Raw genomic sequence first — 20,268 nt, forward strand, 5'->3', positions numbered from 1 at the left:
AGACGCGCTTCTAGGCTTCGACCACAGTTTGATTAAGGTGATGTAATTCTTTGATGGTTCTAACAGGTTGTGTCAGCTGATGTACAACTCCCTTGCGCACGCGCGCAAACACTCTCTGCTCTTTCTCGTTCTCTCTCTCTCTCTCTCTCTCTCTCTCACTCTCTCCATGCCTTCCTTGCGTTGGCATCTGTGTTTAATGTATGTATGTTTGTGTTTAGTTCAGTGTTACATGTACCCCTATAGTGTAGTTTAATAAACATCCATATGTATTCACACTTGGTCGTCTGTGTCTGCAGCTCACAGAACGAGGTCACTTTAACTTTCCGGTTTTGTTACACGCTCAGTGTTAAGAAGGAGATTATTCTCAGTGACCAGATAAATAATTTTCCTTAGAGTCAATAGACGATTGAAACTGTCCGTACTGCAGACGAACAAATCATTTCATTGTATTGTTAATGCTACAGTTAATTCCTGAAGATGAATATATAATTGATAACAACCCGTTATGATAAATTATGTTCATCTTACTTTGAGCTAATTTGCTACACAGGGGATACAGACCATTACGGACTACAAGCCCCCACCACAGGCCTGTGACAGCACCATCCCCCTGCTGAACGAGCTGAATGCCTTCTTTGCTCGCTTTGAGGCACAAAACAGCACCACTGCACAGAAGACTCCACCTCCTCCCGGCGACCAGGTGATGACGCTGTCCCCGGACAGTGTGAGAAGATCCCTCAGCAGGATCAATGCACGCAAAGCTCCGGGTCCTGACAACATTCCTGGGTGTGTACTGAGAGACTGTGCAGTGGAACTCACTGATGTCTTCACAGACATTTTCAACATCTCGCTAAATCAGGCCGTTGTCCCCACATGCTTCAAAGCTACCACCATCATTCCAGTCCCGAAGAAGTCATCTCCATCCTGCTTCAATGATTACCGTCCAATAGCACTCACTCCTATTCTCATGAAGTGCTTTGAACGGCTAATCATCCACCACATCAAATCTGTCCTCCCCCCCTCCCTGGACCCCTTCCAGTTTGCATATAGGTCCAACCGCTCGACCGATGATGCCATCGCCACTGCCCTCCACCCACCCCTCACACATCTGGACAAAAAAGACTTGTATGTCAGGATGCTGTTCATAGATTTCAGTTCAGCATTCAACTCAATCATCCCTTAACAGCTCACTCACAAACTGGTCCAGCTGGGGCTCAACACCTCTCTGTGCAACTGGCTGTTGGACTTCCTGACCGGGAGACCTCAGGCAGTACGGGTCGGCATTAACACATCCAGCACCATCACACTGAACACTGGGGCCCCCCAAGGATGTATGCTGATCCCCCTCCTCTTCACTCTGCTGACCCACGACTGCACTTCGTCACACAACTCCAACCTTTTCATTAAGTTTGCGGATGACACGACTGTGGTGGGTCTCATTAGCAACAGAGATGAGACAAACTACAGAAGCGAGGTGAGCCGCCTGGCCGGGTGGTGCAGTGACAACAATCTCTCTCTGAACATTCTCTCTGAATGTGGAGAAGACGAAGGAGATTGTTGTTGACTTCAGGAGAGTACACACTCAGCATGCCCCTCTGACCATCAACGGTGCGACTGTGGAGAGAGTGAGCAGCACCAAGTTCCTGGGTGTGCACATCACAGAGCATCTCTCCTGGACTAACAACACTGTAGCACTGGCCAAGAAAGCACAGCAGCATCTCTACTTCCTCCGCAAACTTAGAAGAGCCAGAGCCCTGGCCCCCATCATGTGCACCTTCTACAGAGGCACCATCGAGAGCATCCTAACTAGCTGCATCACTGTATGGTATGGCGCTTGCAACGCATCCTGCCGCAAGTCACTTCAACGCATGGGCTGCGTCCGAAATCGCATACTACTTGTGTAGGTACTACATTTGAATTCAAACGTACTTCTCGACCGTTAAAAAAGTACGTTCTATATAGTATGAATGAGGGTAGTATGAATAGAATTCGGACGTACTACATCCGCCATGTTCATGAAGTCATCTCATCGATTTACAACGTTTAAACTTTAATAAGTCAGCCGTTTACTTTGATTATTTTAAACAAGTGCAATTTGACCACAATGAACAACGTTTTTCCCTGAGGTACTTGCACTTGAAAACAGCACTTGCACTTGAAAACAGCCGCCAATATGACGCCTCTTCTCCCGTGGCCTCATGGGATAGTAAAGTGTCCATCGTATGCCTACTACAGAATTCAGGCGGAAGTAGTAGGTCATCCGGGTAATTCTCGCCTACTGTTTTTCGAATACTATGAATTCGGACATACTACTCGCCTCGCATACTGTTTTTCGCATACTATATAGTAGGGAAGTATGCGATTTCGGACGCAGCCTAGAGTGACAGCAGCTGAGAAGATCGTTGGTGTCTCTCTCCCCTCCCTCCAGGACATTTACAGCACCTGTCTCACCCGCAAAGCCCTCCGCGTTGCAGGTGATCCCACCCACCCAACACACAGCTTCTTCAGCCTTGCTGCCATCAGGGAGGAGACTGCGGAGTCTCCAGACGAGGACCAGAGTCTCCAGGCGAGGACCTTCATACATCAGGCTGTCAGGAAGCTGAACTCCCTCCCGTCCTTGCCCCCCCTCCCCTCTTTTACCCCATGCAACACTAAACACTGATACTGCGACCCCCCCACTCTATCTGCCACGTGCCTTATGCCACTTTATTTATCTCTTTATTTATTTTTCTACAATGTCCTCATTTGTATATCTGTATAGTTGTATGTACATATGTTTAAACTGTATTTATCTGTATTTGAACGTCTACTGTCAGTGTTTTAAATGTTAACTGTATGCACCAAGGATCTGAGAGTAACGCAATTTCAATACTCTGTATGTATGTGCCGTACATGTGGAAGAATTGACAATAAAGCAGACTTGACTTGACTTGTATCATTACTGTCACTTCAATTTAACGCATTATTTCTGAATAAAATAATTAATTTAAACTAAATTAATTTATTAATTTAATTTAATGTAAACTTTGGACTTGTAACCTGAAAGTCGTGGGTTCGAGTCTCAGGTCCAGCAGGGATTGTAGGTGGGGGGAGTGAATAACCAACACTCTCAATACTATGACTGAGGTGAGACCCTTGAGCAAGGCACCAAACCCCCAACTGCTCCCCGGGCGCTATGTTGGCTGCCCACTGCTCCAGGTGTATGTTCACTACTGTGTGTACACTTGGATGGGTTAAATGCAGAGAACAAATTCTGAGTATGGGTCACCATACTTGGCCACACACCACTTCTCCTAAACATTTTTTAAAATGTTACATAACCAGATTTCTGACTATCACTGTTTCCATAAAATTATTAATCATCAAAACTGTTTTCAACATTATAATAATAATAACCATAAATGTTTCTTAAGCAGCAAATCATTATATTTGAACGGCTGTGCGTGTATGCGTGTGTCTGTGTAAAAAATAAATAAACACTTCACAATATTACTGATTTACTATTTTTTGATCCGATAAATTCAACCTTGGTGGGCCAGAAGAGACTTATTTAAAAATCGTACCAAATCCAAACTTTTGAAAGTTAGTTTATCATGACATTTAACCACGCGCAATAATGTAGGCTACTGTTTGGACATTTTGTACATATTTGTATTTTTACCTGGCAAACCAACTCCTGCGCTCACAAGCTCCCGCGCTCTGGATTTCTTATTTATGTCTCTGTATGAGATTTTAGATGTGTCATACAATTCTGGAAAATCCATCAAATTTATGTTAATAATCTGTTCACTGATTGGTTAAAGCCGACACAGCTGCCGCTAAGATTTAAAAAAATTATCTTTGGCGGCGCCTGCCGCGAAGAGCCGTGCTTGTGGAAGCGGCAGGATTTTGGGTGCACGAGCACCGCTTGCGCTCCGCCTCCGCGCCGCCAGCAAAACCGCTCGCGGTTTGTCGCTTTCCTCATGCTTCCCATTGAAAATTAACTAGACACTGTGTGAAAGGGCCTTTATGGTTGATGTCGGATCATCAGGTTGGAATGAGAGGTAGATTTGAGTGTCATCAGCATAGCAGTAATATAAGAAGTCATGTTTCTGAATGACAGAACCTAGTGATGCCATGTAGACAGAGAAGAGAATTGGTCCAATAAATGTGCCCTGAGACACCCCAGTAGCTAATCACCTCACCCCTCCAAGATCCCTTTAAGGACCTATCTGAGAGGTAAGACTCTGGAGTGCGGTTCCTGAGATGCCCTTTGCCAGTATAGGGTTGACAGGAGGATCTGGTGGTTAACCATATCAAAAGCAGTGAACAGATCCAGCAAGATAAATAAAGATTATTTGGAAGCCACTCTTGGCCAGCCTTAGGGCTTCAACAACTGAGAGCAAGGCAGCCTCGGTCAAATGTCCACTTCTGAAGCAAGACTTGTTGCTGTCCAGGAGGTTTTACTGTGTGAGAAAGGCAGAGACTTGGTTTAACACAACTCGTGCAAGTGTTTTTGCAATGAAAGGAAGAATGGAAACCGGTCTGTAGTTCTCTAAAAGAGTTGGGTTAAGAGTGGGTTTCTTAAGAAGTGGGGTATATGTATGAGCCTGTTTAAATGCTGAGAGAAAAAATACCAGTGTGAAGGGATGTGTTAATGATGTGAGTGCAGGTACAACTGCTGGAGAAATGGCTTGAAGGAAATGAGATGGAATAGGATCAAGCGGACAAGTAGTAGTAGTAGTAGTATTTTTAATTTTTTTTCTGCTGCTCTGAGCTTAGAACAATGTTCGCGGAGAACATCAGACAGCCAAGGGGCAGAAGGGGTGGTACGGGCCTGGAAGACAGGGGGCAGACAGTGTCTAAACAAGAGGTAAGAGTGGAGCAGAAAGTATCAGTAGTACTGTTAACATCGAGAGATGATAACCATTTAGGGGGAAGAAGTGAAGATAAAACCATAGCAGATAGGCGGGAGGGTGAGAGTGAGCGTAGGTTAGCATAGGAAAATTGACATGTGGAGGGGTATGTGTTGTGTCAGGAACCATGTTGAGGTTAAAAGTGAGGAAGAAGTGATCTGAGGTGTGCAACATTACATGATGAGTAGAGCAATGTCGTGTGTAAGTAAGGTCCAGTTGGTTGCCTGATTTGTGAGTACCCATAGTTAACACCCACTTGAGATCAAAAGAGGCAAGCAGAGTGTGGAAGTCTGCACCCTGAGGTTTATCTAGGTGAATGTTGAAGTCTCCAAGCATAACTAGGGGAGTACCATCCTCAGGAAAGATTGAGAGCACATCTAATTTTAGGTATCTCCAACATGTTTTACACTAAACAATATTTTGGATTTAACTATTTTTTAGAGTTTACCATGAAAAAAAAATGCTGTTTTATAAGAGAAGTCACTGACTTTTTGGATCAGGTGGGATTCAGCTTATGGCATTTCCCATTCATTCCTATGGTATCCGTAAAGGTTAAGGATAGAAAGGAGACAGCTGTGGCTACTGGATATGCGCAATATAGCATCATTTTTGTCACACTGTACAACAATAATTACTATTTTTGCATTATTGTAAGGGGTGGGTTTAGGGTTGGGTAGGTGTAGACGTTAATAACACAATCTAATAGGTAGAAAATTAAATTTCATTGTTAGTGTCACGTCGAAGCTGTATCTCTTCTAGCCACAACCATCCGTAAACGGCGATTGAGTGTCATAACAACTCTGACTGAAATTAAATGACGTCAAGGCTGTAATGTGATTGGTTATTAAAGCACACGTGATCCAAGTTGACCACTACACTTTCTCCAGTAGTAAGTAATATCAAAGACTATAGAATAAAGACGTGTCACTGGTATAGTTTTGAATGGGGAAAAATGCAACGCTCAATATGGCCTCTCTACTGAAGGAAGCCCGCCTTCTGAATAAAAGAGCCAATTGCTAATCGTAAAGTCAGCGCGTCACTGCAGCTGCTGTTAGAAGTCCCAATTGCTATAGAAAAACAGTCAGTGTTCTGAGACGATCGCTTAGGACTGTGCACTGGCTGATCTGGCCTGAAAAATAAGCTTTTTTAATGCTATTTGAGCAAAAGAAACAACATCTATGACACAGTTGTTGTAAGATTTCATTGGTGATTTCAAATATGTCAAATATGAAATTTAATCGTAAGCTTGGTGAACAGTTTTGGAGAATTTGATGTTTTCCCATTCAAAGAGATAGGAACTGCACTTGCATGCCCGAGAGGCATTTCAAAGATGGCCGCTGAGTGACATGACTTCCCTTAAAAGGACTTTGGTAATACAGACCCTCTCATCTCCCTATTGTAAGACAATCTCTGGAAGCGATGGCAGGTTGAGGGAAAATAGCACAATAAAAGTACTGATACAGCACAAAAAAATGTACTCAAGTAAAAGTAAAAGTGTTTTTAAACTACTTAATAAAGTACAATTCCTGAGAAAAAACTACTTACAGTAATGAGAGTATTTGTAATTTATTACTTTACACCACTAGAAGTATGTAATGTAGCCTATGTAATATCAAAAAAAAAAAAAAAAAAATATATATATATATATATATATATATATATATATTACGAATGAACCTGCTGTAAACACATCTAGGCTACATAAATCATAAAATAAAAAAAAAACAGAAAATCATTAATCAAAGAAACACACAATACTGTCAAAGACACTAAACATCTAAGTACAAAAAATATATATCTCGAAACATGACAAGCGCCTTCTTTCTTGTCCCTCCACATATGCACTTTTTTTTCTTTTATCTTCAGTCGCAGCTGGGTTGGCTGTGTATTTTCAAACTGCAGCTGGCTTGACCGCCACACTTTGAGAAAGTTCCACAGAATTTAATCACTAATTTATTATAACATCGGTCACACATTCAGCGGCTAAAGGCGATGACAAGTGAACAGTTAAAGAAAGTTAAGACAAATAAACTATATCAATCTTACGGTTTTCAGTAATAGGATAAGGAACCGACTTGCTAACTAAAGTGATATTACACAAAATGGCAAAATATATTAAAGTGTTATTATAATAAAAACAAAAACAATGAGTTTATTTTTGTATTCAGTATATTAAGACAAATATACGACGGGGTACATGACACTGCATTGTAACCCGGTGGTACTATAGATTTGACGGAACATTTTCTGGACGGACGGAGCAGTAATGAAACGCACCGCAAACACTTCCTAATAACACAGCTCGACAATTCATTACATTTAACGAACCAAAACGTTCCACTTTTTAATGTAGTTTTGACATATGGCTTCAACCATGATTCCATACACGGTCAATATTAAACTGGCTGCACGAACATTGACCGGAACCCTTAATTTACAGAACAAGACAGCAGTAGACTGGTGAGTAGCTTTAGCTTCTGCAGACAATATTGACTGTCAACAAACCCCAGAGTTTGCAGTTTACAACAACGCGTTGCTTGCGTAGGCATGCGGTACATTTTCATTATTAAATAGAGAAGTCGAAATTGAACAATCGAGCTGTCACGCTAATCTTTTTTTGATTGCGTGATGTTGCATTATTTATTGAGTATTCACATTCATCACAATGACAATAATAAAATCAATGGCAATAATAAAAATTGTCATTACGCGCATTACATGACAACATTCGTGTGTCGTTACTATTAAAATGTATGTACATTCTTGCTTAACAAATAGTGTCAACACTGTCAACACAACCAAAGGTCTCAAATTTGATTTTATGTGTGTGTGTGTGTGTATGTATGTATATATATATATATATATATAGATAGATAGATAGATAGATAGATAGATAGATATAGATATATTTAGATATGTATGCATTTTGTATATGTTTGTATTTTGTAAAGCCAGATTACAGGGGCAAAAAATACTTTAGAATGATGAACATCATTGTGTTATTTTCACATAGAAATCGGTAGGTCTGTTAGTAAAATCTGTTGACTTTAGTTTTTTGTTGCTTTATATGCCAATGGTGACTTCAAAAATGGGGGGGGGGGGAGCTTTTCTTTCTTTTTCTTTTTTCAGGCCTGTAACTCAAGTAAACCGATATCATAATGTCTTTTTAGATTTTGGGTTTTAGCAAACTTTTCTTTTGGTATATTCATTTGGAAGACTCTATTTGGTCACATTCCAGCGATTACAATCTTTTACAATCTCAGTATTGCTCCAGGAGTAAACTGTTAAATTGTACACACTTTCAGTGGTCACAAACCAAATGTGGGACACTTTGCAATTAGCTGATAGTTTTTTTTTTTATTATTATAAATAGAATATTTGAAGAACAAATAATGTTGAAACTAGAAATGTATCTGGTTTCCCTGTATCAAAACAACTGCATAGAACAGATCTGTCTGTGTTCCATAAATATTCTTTTTCCAAAGTTTGTGTGTCTGTAACTCAAGAAATATTAAATATGTCAATATAATAAAAAATTCTGATACTTGACACTTTCCCCACCAGCGTTTTTGAAAAAAGTCGCCAGCTACCTCCAGCATTTTTGATCATTTTTTTTAAAACATTTTATGGCCCACAGAATATTTTGTTGTATGAATATCTGAACATGCAACACAAAATAAAGAACAGAACCTCTACTTAAAAAAAATAAAAAATTCTAGCTACAAACATTTTTTTGGCAACACTTTAACGTAGGTGAATATCATAAAAAGCAACATTTTGAGCAAAAAGTTGAGAAAATTGTATTTTTACAATTTTACATATGGATCACATTCATTAAGATGATCAAAGCAAATATGCAGTAGATCGCTTCCATCAGAACCCCCAAAGCTTGCAGTTTGTTGAATTTGTGTACAGTTTAAAAATTTACTCCTGGAGCCATGTTGAGAGCCCTTTATCTCTAGAAATGAACCATACAGAGCCTTAAAAATAAAGATATCAAAAGAAAAGTTTGTTAAAATCCAAAATGTAAAAGGGCATTGAGATATCTTTAAAACATCTTGAGTTGCAGACATGCAAACCTTGGAGAGAGAAAAAAAGATTCCATTTTTGAACAGTCAACATTGGCATATAGTACAACAAAGATGACTAAAGTCAACAGATTTTAATAAATTTACCAATCTATGTGTGAAAATACAACTTATAAATCTCTGATTGAAAATAACATTATGATGCTGCCATCTTTCTGAAGTCATTTTTACCCCCCTATAATTTGGCTTTGAATCTCAGGTGAAATTTGTCAAGTGAAATTTACTCATTGCTTTTTTATTTATGCTGTGGTTTTTAAGCACTCGTAACTCGTTCATAACTGTAATGTAGAGAGAGAGAGAGAGAGAGAGAGAGAAAGCAATAGGCCTTTATTTTATTAAATATTTTATAAATGTGTTTATACATTGCAATTTCTGAACTTGTTAGGATCTCTCTGATACTGTTTTCCTTTTCCGAATCTGTTTACTCTTTCTGTTTAGGGGATGGCAGGGACTGATCGCTCAAGGCTGTCACTCTAGTATCCTCATCATTGATCCAAAAACAGCTCAGACCATTCAGGTCCTGGAGAGACACAAAGCCAGTGTGGTCAAGGTGGGTTTTAAATGTTTGTTCACACATTCTCACAGCATTGTTCATTTGATCAAAACACAAAGTTGAATAGTAGACTTATGCTTTCCTTGGTTAATTTGCTATAATACCAAAGGAACATTTACCATCAGAGAAGTACGGTGGCCGAGAAGTGCAAAACAAATCACAATTCTGGAAACAAAATAACAAAATGCAAATGCAAATCTAAAAAAACTAAATAACAAATCAGAAAACACAACAATAATTCCGAAAAGATTATAACAAATCAGAAAACACAACGACAAATCCAAAAACAATGTAACAAGTCAGAAAACACTATGACAAATCAGACAAACAGGACGAGGTAGGTATAGTTTGAGACAGCGTCATTGGTGTGAGAATAGATTACTCACCGCTGACTGGATGAGACATCTGTCAATCAAGGAAGAACAGTTCGGAGATGTTCTTAAAGTAACACAGTTTATTTTGTTTTTGGATTTGTCATTGTGTTTTCTGAATTGTTATTTTGTTTTTTAGATTTGCATTTGCGTTTGTAATTTGTTATTTTGTTTTCTGAATTGTGATTTGTTTTGCACTTGGCCATCATAGAGAAGTCCGTGTTATAGTAACAAATATCATGGCAAACAGGGCTATTCCCATAAAGCAGTGGTTCTTAAACTTTTTACAGTCGCGTATCCCCCCAGGCATTTAACGTCCTTCATACATGTTAAAATTGACAATGCAGCCCTCCTCTCCTTCTACACTTTTAAGCAGGGCTCTGAACCTGTTCAAGGAACGAAAACCGGAAACAAACAAAATTTTGACAGGAACAGAACCAGAACCAGAAATTAAATAAAATTTTATAGTTCTAGTATAACATTATTTTATTGTTCCATTTATTATTTGAAATTTGCTGTCAGCCAATCACGAATTCAAGTAGTAGGCTACGGCCTATATTCCAATTGTGGCGCTGACCACCGCGTGAAATGCCCACCCGCACTCAGCTGTGAACTCGTCATATGTAAGTCGCAATGCACTGCACTGCATTAGTTTATCCGAGGATAGTGTAAGATGGATTCAACAGATCACACGCACCTGCAGCGCTTCTGTGAAAACAGAATACAACTATAAAAAGGAATATTTATAGGCTATATGCACAAAATATATTTCACTTAAGTCATTGACAGATTAACAAAACGAAAGAAAAAAAAAAAGAGCTGAGTTTCAGTTTATTGTGACACGATCCAAAGTTCACTGAAAGGAAAACAACAGCAGAACGTAGTTTTCTTTACTTTGCAAAAGCTTGACAGTTTTGAATGTCTTGCTTCTATCTGTATAGTACGGTGGCTGAGAGAGCTCAACGCACTGAAAATAGATAAAACACCTGCAACTAAAGAAAACAACTTCCTCAATTTGACAACACACACGCTGCAAATGCTCACAACACATCCAAAAATAGAAACGCACTGCAAATAAAATTTATTTGGTTGTGTTGTGAGCATTTGCAGTGCGTTTCTTTATTTGTTTGTGTTGTGAGCATTTGTACCACCTGCTGTCAAACTGATGAAGATGTTTTCTTGATTTGCTTGTGCTTTGTCTATTTACATGTGTTTTTTGAAGTTGCAGCGCGTTGAGCTCTCTCGGCCACCGTAGTATGTACCGTAGTACCAGTATGGCTATCGCGCTGGCGCACACAGACAATATATTTTTGCGATATTGTAGCCTTTTCATTATCAAAATTCATTATCAAAATACAGTTAAAGAACCATATAATATGTAGCACTGCTCCGTTGTACAATCTGTTGCATTCAGCGTGACCACTGATATGCGAAGGATGATGATCGATGCGAGTGAAGCACAAAGCCTATTTCATAAATAATAATATTTTAGGATCCAGATACGTCGTGAATATGAAAACTGGATTCTGGATTTGGATTCGTGCCGATTGAGAGAGGTAGGCATCAGTTTCACCTTAAATTAATTTGTTTTTGGCTTTACATTTATATAGCCTAAATGCTTTAAATCGCCTTAACTTTAGAGGATTTGTTGTGGAGAGAAGGGAACTTTAACCGTGTTTATAATGTTTGTAAACATTTTGCTTTTACCGGCATTTTAGCCTACATTAGCTCTGAATGCAATCATAAAATGCAACTTTTTTTTTTTTTTTTTCTCTTAAAACGCAATTTTATAAGAGCGTTTAACGATGCAAAACATATTTTTAAATATCTTGAAAAAATATGTTAATGTCCTTAAAGCGTTAGCGGATTTCTTTCTTGTTTAGTAGGCTACATTTGGCCAAAATCTATAAAAGACGATGCTGTAGCCTAGTGGCTATGATTAAGCGCAGCCAGTTGAGATACCAGATTTTCTGTGTTGTTGTTTTTCTTTTTTTTTGAGTAAAGAAAACACTGTAGGCTACTTTATTAGCCTAGTATTATTATTATTATTATTGGAAAATATATATTTTTTTTAAATAACGCTATTAACTGGTTTCGGAACGATAATAACAAACGAGGAACGCAGGAACAGAAACGTTAAAATATCGATTCAGCTCGGAGTGAACCGATTGAATTTTTTTTTCATTTTCAAGCCCTGCTTTTAAGCTTACCTATTTGCCACCTTATCTTAAAGTGCTGCTATTATGGGTAATAAAAGGTTCATGCAAGCAATGTCAAAAAACACTTTCATTGTCTTATAATATGAATTTATTTTTTACCTTATTTGCTCAACGACTCCCAAACGATTCGCTCAACGATTAATTTTTCCAAACCCCTCCTTTGCATGATGCTAATCTGCAGTGATTGGTCTCATTTTCATTTCATGATGCCTGCAATGCCTGATAAAGCAGTGTTTGTGAGCGCAGTACAGTGTTACCGGGGAAACCGCTATTTTACTGTTCCAAAAGTGGCATTTTGCAAAAAGACCCACAAGAGGGCAGGCAGTATGCTAATGTTTCATGTTGATGTCAACATGAAACGGCTTGGGATTCGTTTTTAAAACGACTAATTTCAATGATCCAGAGTCAATATAATAAGGCGTGCACTTTCAGATTTAAAACTTTGCAGGATGTTTTCATTCACTTAGAGCTGTGTTACACACTGCATGAAAGGTCAGTTTCAAAAATCCATAACAGGGGCACTTTAAATATATTTTTCCTCTCATTTATTCCATAATGGAGTGCGCATCCTAATCCATCCTATGCGTCATGCATGCCTTAACATCTCTCACTTCACTTCGATTGATGCACTTGAGCAAACGGTGCACTTGTACATTTATTTACCTATTTGCCACGTTACCTTATATTTTATTCCTCTCTTTTAACCTGTAACAGAGCGCACGTCCCGTCGCACCTGATAGTCATGCCTGCCACAACATCTCTCACTGTTTACACACCGATTGACGCACATGAGCAAACAGAGGTGCATATTTTCACTGCAAAATATGGCACTACCATTTTTTTATATAATTGCAATATAATTAATAATACAGTGCAATATAATTAAATCAACAGGACATTTCAGTGTTTTGTTCATGCATCCTCTCCGTTAGGGATGTAACGGTATGAAAATTTCTTATCACGATTATAGTGACCAAAATTATCACGGTTATCAGTATTATCACGGTATTGTTAAAATGTGCTGGAGATATTCAAAAAGTACCGATACATAAATCACTTCAAGTTTTATATTTAAAAATCAACAAACAACAAATAAAATGACTTTTTGTTTGCATAATCACTAAAACAATAACATGACCAATGATGTTCGGATTTTAAATGATAACTTGACTGACACCAGTTTAATAGCATGTTCAAATATCTAATGTAAATGTTCAAATAAAGCTTTGAAAAAGTTTCATAAAAATGTAAACCTCACATTTCAGCCTTTAAATAAAGAAAAGGATTGTCAAAATGACAATTGATTAATAAATGATTATATATATATTTTATCTGGTCCAAAAGAAATTCTAGATAACTTATCTGAATTGTTTAAATGTGTAGAATCCCCATAAGCTTGTTTTTCATCAGTCGGTCAAAATTTACAGCAGGGCATGCAAATTTGGTCCGTTTTTGGCCAGACAGAAACTGCACACAGGCTGAATGTAAATAAGTGTCTGTAAATCCACAAACTACTCTGCACGCTGTGCGCACGTGAGACTGTTACTTAAAACTGCGCTTTATGCTGGACAGTATTTATTTACCGTGACTTGTTCAAATCGTGGTAATCGAATACGGTTTTAATGATAATTAAAATATGAAACGGTAATACTAACCGTGGGGAATTTTATCATGATTTATCGTCAAACCGGCAATCGTTACATCCCTACTCTCCGTCACTTCCTACTACCCCCAGGTATACGTGTACCCCAGATTGAGAACCACTGCCATAAAGCATTGCAAGTGTCATCAAGTTGGTTTTAGTCTTGTCACTAACAATTATTTTGGTTATCGAGTAATCGGCCGATTATTCTGATGATTAATAAAGTTATTGTCTCGCTATTCTAATTCCATTTTATCTATATGTCGTCTTTTTATTTATAAAAAAAAAACACACACACTTGACCATCTTTTCTTGAAAAACTAACACTAGCTTTCTTTTTTCTATATTCTATCTACTCGTTTTCTTTAAAAAAAACAACAACAAAAAACAACCTTTCTACGTGTACTGCGTAGTAACTGAGACTTGTCATAACACTTGCATGTTGTTGCTCTTTTGTTGGTTTTGATTGCTTCCATTGTCCTCATTTGTAAGTCACTTTGGATAAAAGCGTCTGCTAAATGACTAAATGTAAATGTAATTGTACTACAAGTAATTGGATTGTTTTTGGTAATAAAAATAAGCAAACAATTAACCTAAGCGAACAATAGACTTAAAATACATAAATAGTAGCAGAGGCAATAATTGGTTCAAATAAAATATCAAACGTTATCATATGGTTTTATTGAACAAAACAGTTAAAATGCATAATGTAATGCAACAATCTTAAGTTATGTACGTTATGTATTATATCAAATCCCTGCAGATGCAGAGGGTGCAAATGGCCTGACGATCAGCTAAAACAGATGATAAAAATGCTACTACAGCCACTGTGATGTTTCGAACAAGAACACGTGGACATCAAAATATGCAAACTAAGAGAGAGGGTTTATACTTTTATTCTGTTGTGATGAACAGTCATGGTTTTAATATTTTGTGCAGCCTTAGAGAAATGGTGTAATAATGCTTTTCATGGATTCTCGTCCATGGAAAGTGCTACTTATGGGTAGAGGTTGACCGATAGGGGTTTTTCTCTGGCCGGTGCCGATATTTAGAAATCAGAGCAGCTGATGGCCGATATATGATTACATTTTGTTTTTTTTGCCCGATATGTTTGGCCGATCCCCCCTTCATCTCATTAAAGGTACAAGATAGTACAGTAGTAGATGTAGTAGCATAATTCATGGTAATAATACATGGCTCAAAACTTAAAGGGTTAGTTCACCCCAAAATGAAAATTCTCTCATTAATTACTCACCCTCATGTCGTTCCAAAGCCGTAAGACCTTCTTTCATCTTCTGAACACTAAACTCTGGATTAGGGGATTATTCACATGTCAAGTCACCTTTATTTATATAGCACTTTTAACAATACAGATGGTGTCAAAGCAGCTTTACAGTATCAAATAGGAAAATAGTGTGTCAGTAATCCAAAAGGACAATAGTAAACACTCAATTTTCAGTTAAAGGCAGTTCATCATTGAATTCAGTGATGTCATCATCCAGCTCAGTTCAGTTTAAATATCTGTGCAATAAGTATAAGTATCTGTGCAATCAAGTCGATGATATCGGTGGAAATTAAGTGTCCCCAACTAAGCAAGCCAGAGGTGACAGCGGCAAGGAACCAAAACTCCATCAGTGACAGACTGGAGAAAAAACCTTGGGAGAAACCAGGCTCAGTTGGGGGGGCCAGTGCTCCTCCAGGGCTTCACTGGGAATCAGTCTCTTGGGCTCATCTAGTTGTCCTGATCTCCGCTGATATTCAGGGCTGTAGAGGTCATCTCTAGGTGCTGATCCACCATCTGATCTGGATACGGACTGGATCTGGGTGACTGCAATAACCATCTGGTCTGGATACAGACTGGATCTGGGTGGCTACGGTGATCTCGGAACAAGAATGAAACAGACTAATATAGCGTAGATGCCATTCTTCTTACGATGTAACACATACATCATGTGTTATAGGAAGTATTATCAGTTCTGGTTGACCTAATTAATGCAGCCTAACAATCCTTTAACAGATTTGAAGTGTATTAGTGTGTTATGTGTATACGCCAGGGTAAAGAGATGGGTCTTTAATCTAGATTTAAACTGACAGAGTGTGTTAAACCATTCAGGGCTTTACAAGTAATTAGCAAGATTTTAATATCTGTACGAAGTTTAATAGGGTCACATCATTAACACATCACTAACCCAGAGTATTAAAACATCACACTATAACCTGTCCTGTATAGTTTTTGCTTCTGATATGTATTATACCTCATATCATGTGGATTTTTAAGGAGTGATGAGCGAGTGCTTTTCTAAACAATCATTGAAAAGTCACCAATCAGATGGCTTAAAAAAAATCCCCCAGACTCTCACTGAAAAGAGACCATGCAAACTTAAGGATGTCTTAGGTGTGGGCTTGTTTGACTGGTCCAACTCCTTAGCAACACTTACAACCAATCAGAACACTTTAGTAACTGCATCAGAATATACAAATAGGGTAAAAAAAATATAATATTTTTTTTGTTGTTGTTGTGTCCTATTTTTACTGCATTAGGTAAAATGGTCCAGAGAAAACTATCACCACAATCTCAGCTCACCCTACTCTCTTCGCCTGGCATCTGCAGATGCAGCAGGGAAGATTATTGTGTGGGATGTGGTGAGTGGTATGGCACACTGTGAGATCCAGGAACACACCAAACCTATTCAGGGTAAGAACCCTATTTACTAAGTTTGTGTTAAAATACACTCTGTGCTCTGAGTAAAATAGACCTTTATTTAGACCACCAGTCAAAGTCAGTGAATTGTATTTATCATGAACTTTAGAAATTACTTCTGTAGACAAATATAAATTATATCCACGTATGGACTTTTTACATCAATTTATATATCATATCGTATGTATGCGTCTGTTTAAATAACAATGAAAGTTATGAATTTATTGCGGAAGAAAGTAATTACACACATGAGAGACATTATTTGGTTTTTCTTTATTTTATTTAAATATTTGTTCATATGATATATTGCTTTCTCAGTTGTGCAATACAGTATTAGTAGGACCAGCACAGTACCTGCGGCACTTGGCCTGTGTCCTCTTACCTATGGCCAAATCGGTGCCATACTAATGTAAAGGCATTTCACACTCTTGCTCATTTCATATTGCTGATATTGCAGAGCTTATATATTATGGTCTTTTGCATAAAGAAAATGAAGCTTGCTATAGGACCATTTAGATATGTTGCATTGTGATGTTATTTTGATTAATTAACTGTTAATCAAGCACATCTTCAACTGAAATTCTCATTACCATCCATTTAGATGTTTTGCATTGTGACCTTATTTTAATTAAGAATTAAGCACGTTCAGCCCAAATTCCTTTTACCATAATACTTTTTTATTTTATTTTTAATAGCCATGATTTCCATTTTCGTGGTGATTTTCATTAAATAATCATTGCTGTAATGCAGTAATTGTCTACTGCATTACATCAAAAATACTGTAAGGCAATTATAAATATATTTTTATAGAAATTAGTAATTTGTTAAAGGCAGTGCAGTATAAACGGCCTTAGTAACATATGGGGCCAAGCCTTTAGTTTACTATATTATTATTATTATTATTATTATTTCCAAATTGGAGTCAGTGGCAGCACTATGACGGGAACAGGAAAATGATGAAATTTGGCACACTTGTAGTGATGGTCATAAATAGGGATCTGACCAACTCTGGGGTCTCTAGGACTATAGCACCACCTCCAGTTCAAAAATTCAACTTTGAAATCTCTGTTAACCCCTTACTCTAGAACATTGGTCTCAAACTCAATTACTGGATGGCCACAGCTCTGCACAGTATAGCTCCAACCCTAATCAAACACACCTGATCCAGCTAATCAAGCTCTTCAGGATCAGTAGAAACTTCCAAGCAGGTGTGATTTGGAGCTAGTTGGAGCTAAACTGTGCAGAGCTGCGTCCCTCTAGGAATTGAGTTTGAGACCAGAAAGAAAAATTTAGCTTAGTACACCTGATTCTTGTCTTAATGCTGATTCCATTCTATAGCTTTCATTAAAACTCTGCCCATTACATAGCAGCCATTTTTAAAAGTACAGTATTCAGTTTTTTCGCTACTCCTCCTTCAAAATGCTATACCTTCGGGGCCTGGCCCTGTATTGCTGCTAGCAGCTACAGTTAGGTCCATATATATTTGGACACAATTTAATAATGTTTGCTCTGTATGCCACCAGAATATAATTAAAATGAAACAATCAAGATGAATTTGAACTGCAGACTTTAAACTTTAATTCAAGGGGTTGAACAAAAATCTAACATAAAATGCTTAGGAATTACAACCATTTTTATACACAGTCCCCCATTTTCAAGGGCTCAAATGTCATTGCACAAATAAATATAATCATAAATAAAATGTCCATTTTTTATATTTTGTTGAGCATCCTTTCCAGGCAATGACTGCCTTAAGTCTGGAACTCATGGACATCACCAAAGACTGGGTTTCGTCTTTTGTGATGCTTTGCCAGGTCTTTACTGCAGCTGACTTCAGTTATTGTTTGTCTGTGGGTCTTTCTGCCTTTAGTTTTGTCTTCAGAAAGTGAAATGCATGCTCAATCAGGTTGAGATCGGGAGATTGACTTGGCCATTGCAGAATACTCCACTTTTTTTACCTTCAAAATCTCCTGGGTTGCTTTTGCTGTATGTTTTGGGTCATCGTCCATATGTGCTATGAAGCACTGTCCAATGAACTTTGCTGCATTTGGCTGAATCTGGGCAGACAGTATTTCCCTGAACACTTCAGAATTCAGATGCCTACCTTCTGGAGAGTGTACTTCTCTTGGCTGGATGTTGTGAAAGGGTTTTTTTTTTTTTTACCGTGGAGAGGATCCTTCGATCATCCACCACTGTTGTCCTTCGTGGACGTCTAGGCCTTTTTATGTTGCTGAGCTCACCAGTGCATTCTTTTTTTCTCAGAATTGTTGAATCCTATTGAATCCTGTTCTGTTGAATCCTAACAATCATCTGTTTCTCTTGTATGGAGAGCTCCTTTGACTGCATGATGTGGGTTCACAGCAACAGCTTCCAAATGCAAATGGCACACTTAGAATCAACTTCAGACCTTTTACCTACTTAACTGATGTAGAACTAACGAATGACTAGCCCACATCTCTCCATGAAATGGCTTTTGAGTCATACATATATATATATATATATATATATATATATATATATATATATATATACACATACGTACGTGGACATAGCTGTGTATTTTTCATTGAAATTGATGCATTTTTTTCACTGATATTGAAACTTGTGTATATTGATACCCTCAGATATGGACTGGCTGTGGGCTCAGGATGCTTCTCGTGATCTTCTTCTGGCTGTCCACCCTCCCAATTATATTGTTCTGTGGAATGGAGACACTGGCACCAAGCTTTGGAAGAAGAGCTATGCTGAGAACATCCTGTCTTTCTCCTTTGACCCCTTTGAGCCCTCCAATCTGGCATGTATGTATTCTATCATATTATATTCATAATAGTACTTAGGGATGCACAGATATGGTTGCTGGAAGTGATATTTAAATTGTGAACAAATCTTTTGAATTTGTTCTTTCTCTTTGATTTGTTTAAAGTGATTCTCACAACTAGGACACTTTGCTTAAATCAATAAATCTAACAAAACAATTATTATGTTAAACATTAGTCTAACTGTACTGTACTGAACCTTTCAGCATTGCAGATGTACTGGTTGCAGTATCTTTGTTCAGTACAAAATGGTATTGTGCATCACTAATAAAAGTTATTAGTATGGTGCATAATATATGGTGTAATGTAGTTTAATGAAGTAAATACCAGTTTTCTAAACTGTTTCTCTAATTTTTGCTGTTTGTTCTTTTCTATGTCATAGTGCTAACCAGTGAGGGTATAGTGTTTATCACAGATTTCTCACACTCTAAACCACCGGGAAGTGGAGGTAAGAAGGTTTATATCGCCAGTCCTCATTCCAGCCCTGCCCATAGCAAACCTGCTGCGGCTCAACCTACCGGTGCCAAAAAGGCCCTCAATAAGGTCAAAGTGCTCATCACCAATGAGAAACCCACGTAAGTTTAGCACAACCCAGAAGCACCACAGGATGTTTGACATAACATTATCATTGTTTTTTGGGGTTTTTTGTGTGTGAAAAACCTGGAAAAACTGAATAATCCATGAAAAAATAATAGAAAATGTAAAATGTCCTGGAAAATCCTGTTCAAAAAGCATTCTGTGATGTTCTCTTTAGGCTGCATTCAACAACATCTTTATAATCAAATATAATAAACTGTACAGTCATGGTCAGAATTATTGGTATCCTTGGTAAGTATCATCAAAGAAAGCTGTGAAAATAATATTGTTTATCCTTATGATCTTTAATTAAACAAAAATCTAACCTTGCAACAAGTAAAACAAATGAAAGTGGGAGAGAAAAAAATCACATTATGTTTCACAGGACTATAAATATGAGTCAACAC

At 37.9% G+C, this 20,268-nt stretch overlaps 1 protein-coding gene across 1 annotated transcript in view; it reads left to right on the forward strand.

Annotated features, from left to right (window-relative positions):
- The first annotated feature begins 7,123 nt into the window (after positions 1–7,123).
- Positions 7,124–20,268, forward strand: part of LOC306884233 (WD repeat-containing protein 11) — a 101,470-nt gene continuing 88,325 nt past the window's right edge. Inside the window, exons 1-5 of the mRNA XM_079439952.1 lie at positions 7,124–7,355; positions 9,422–9,533; positions 16,310–16,463; positions 19,094–19,267; positions 19,668–19,860. Of these exons, the coding sequence (XP_079296078.1) occupies positions 7,258–7,355; positions 9,422–9,533; positions 16,310–16,463; positions 19,094–19,267; positions 19,668–19,860 (731 nt within the window). The 5' untranslated portion in view covers positions 7,124–7,257. The remainder of the gene's footprint in view (positions 7,356–9,421; positions 9,534–16,309; positions 16,464–19,093; positions 19,268–19,667; positions 19,861–20,268) is intronic.

This window comes from Barbus barbus, assembly GCF_936440315.1.
Source record: "Barbus barbus genome assembly, chromosome: 18".
NCBI classification, from domain to species: Eukaryota; Metazoa; Chordata; class Actinopteri; order Cypriniformes; family Cyprinidae; genus Barbus; species Barbus barbus.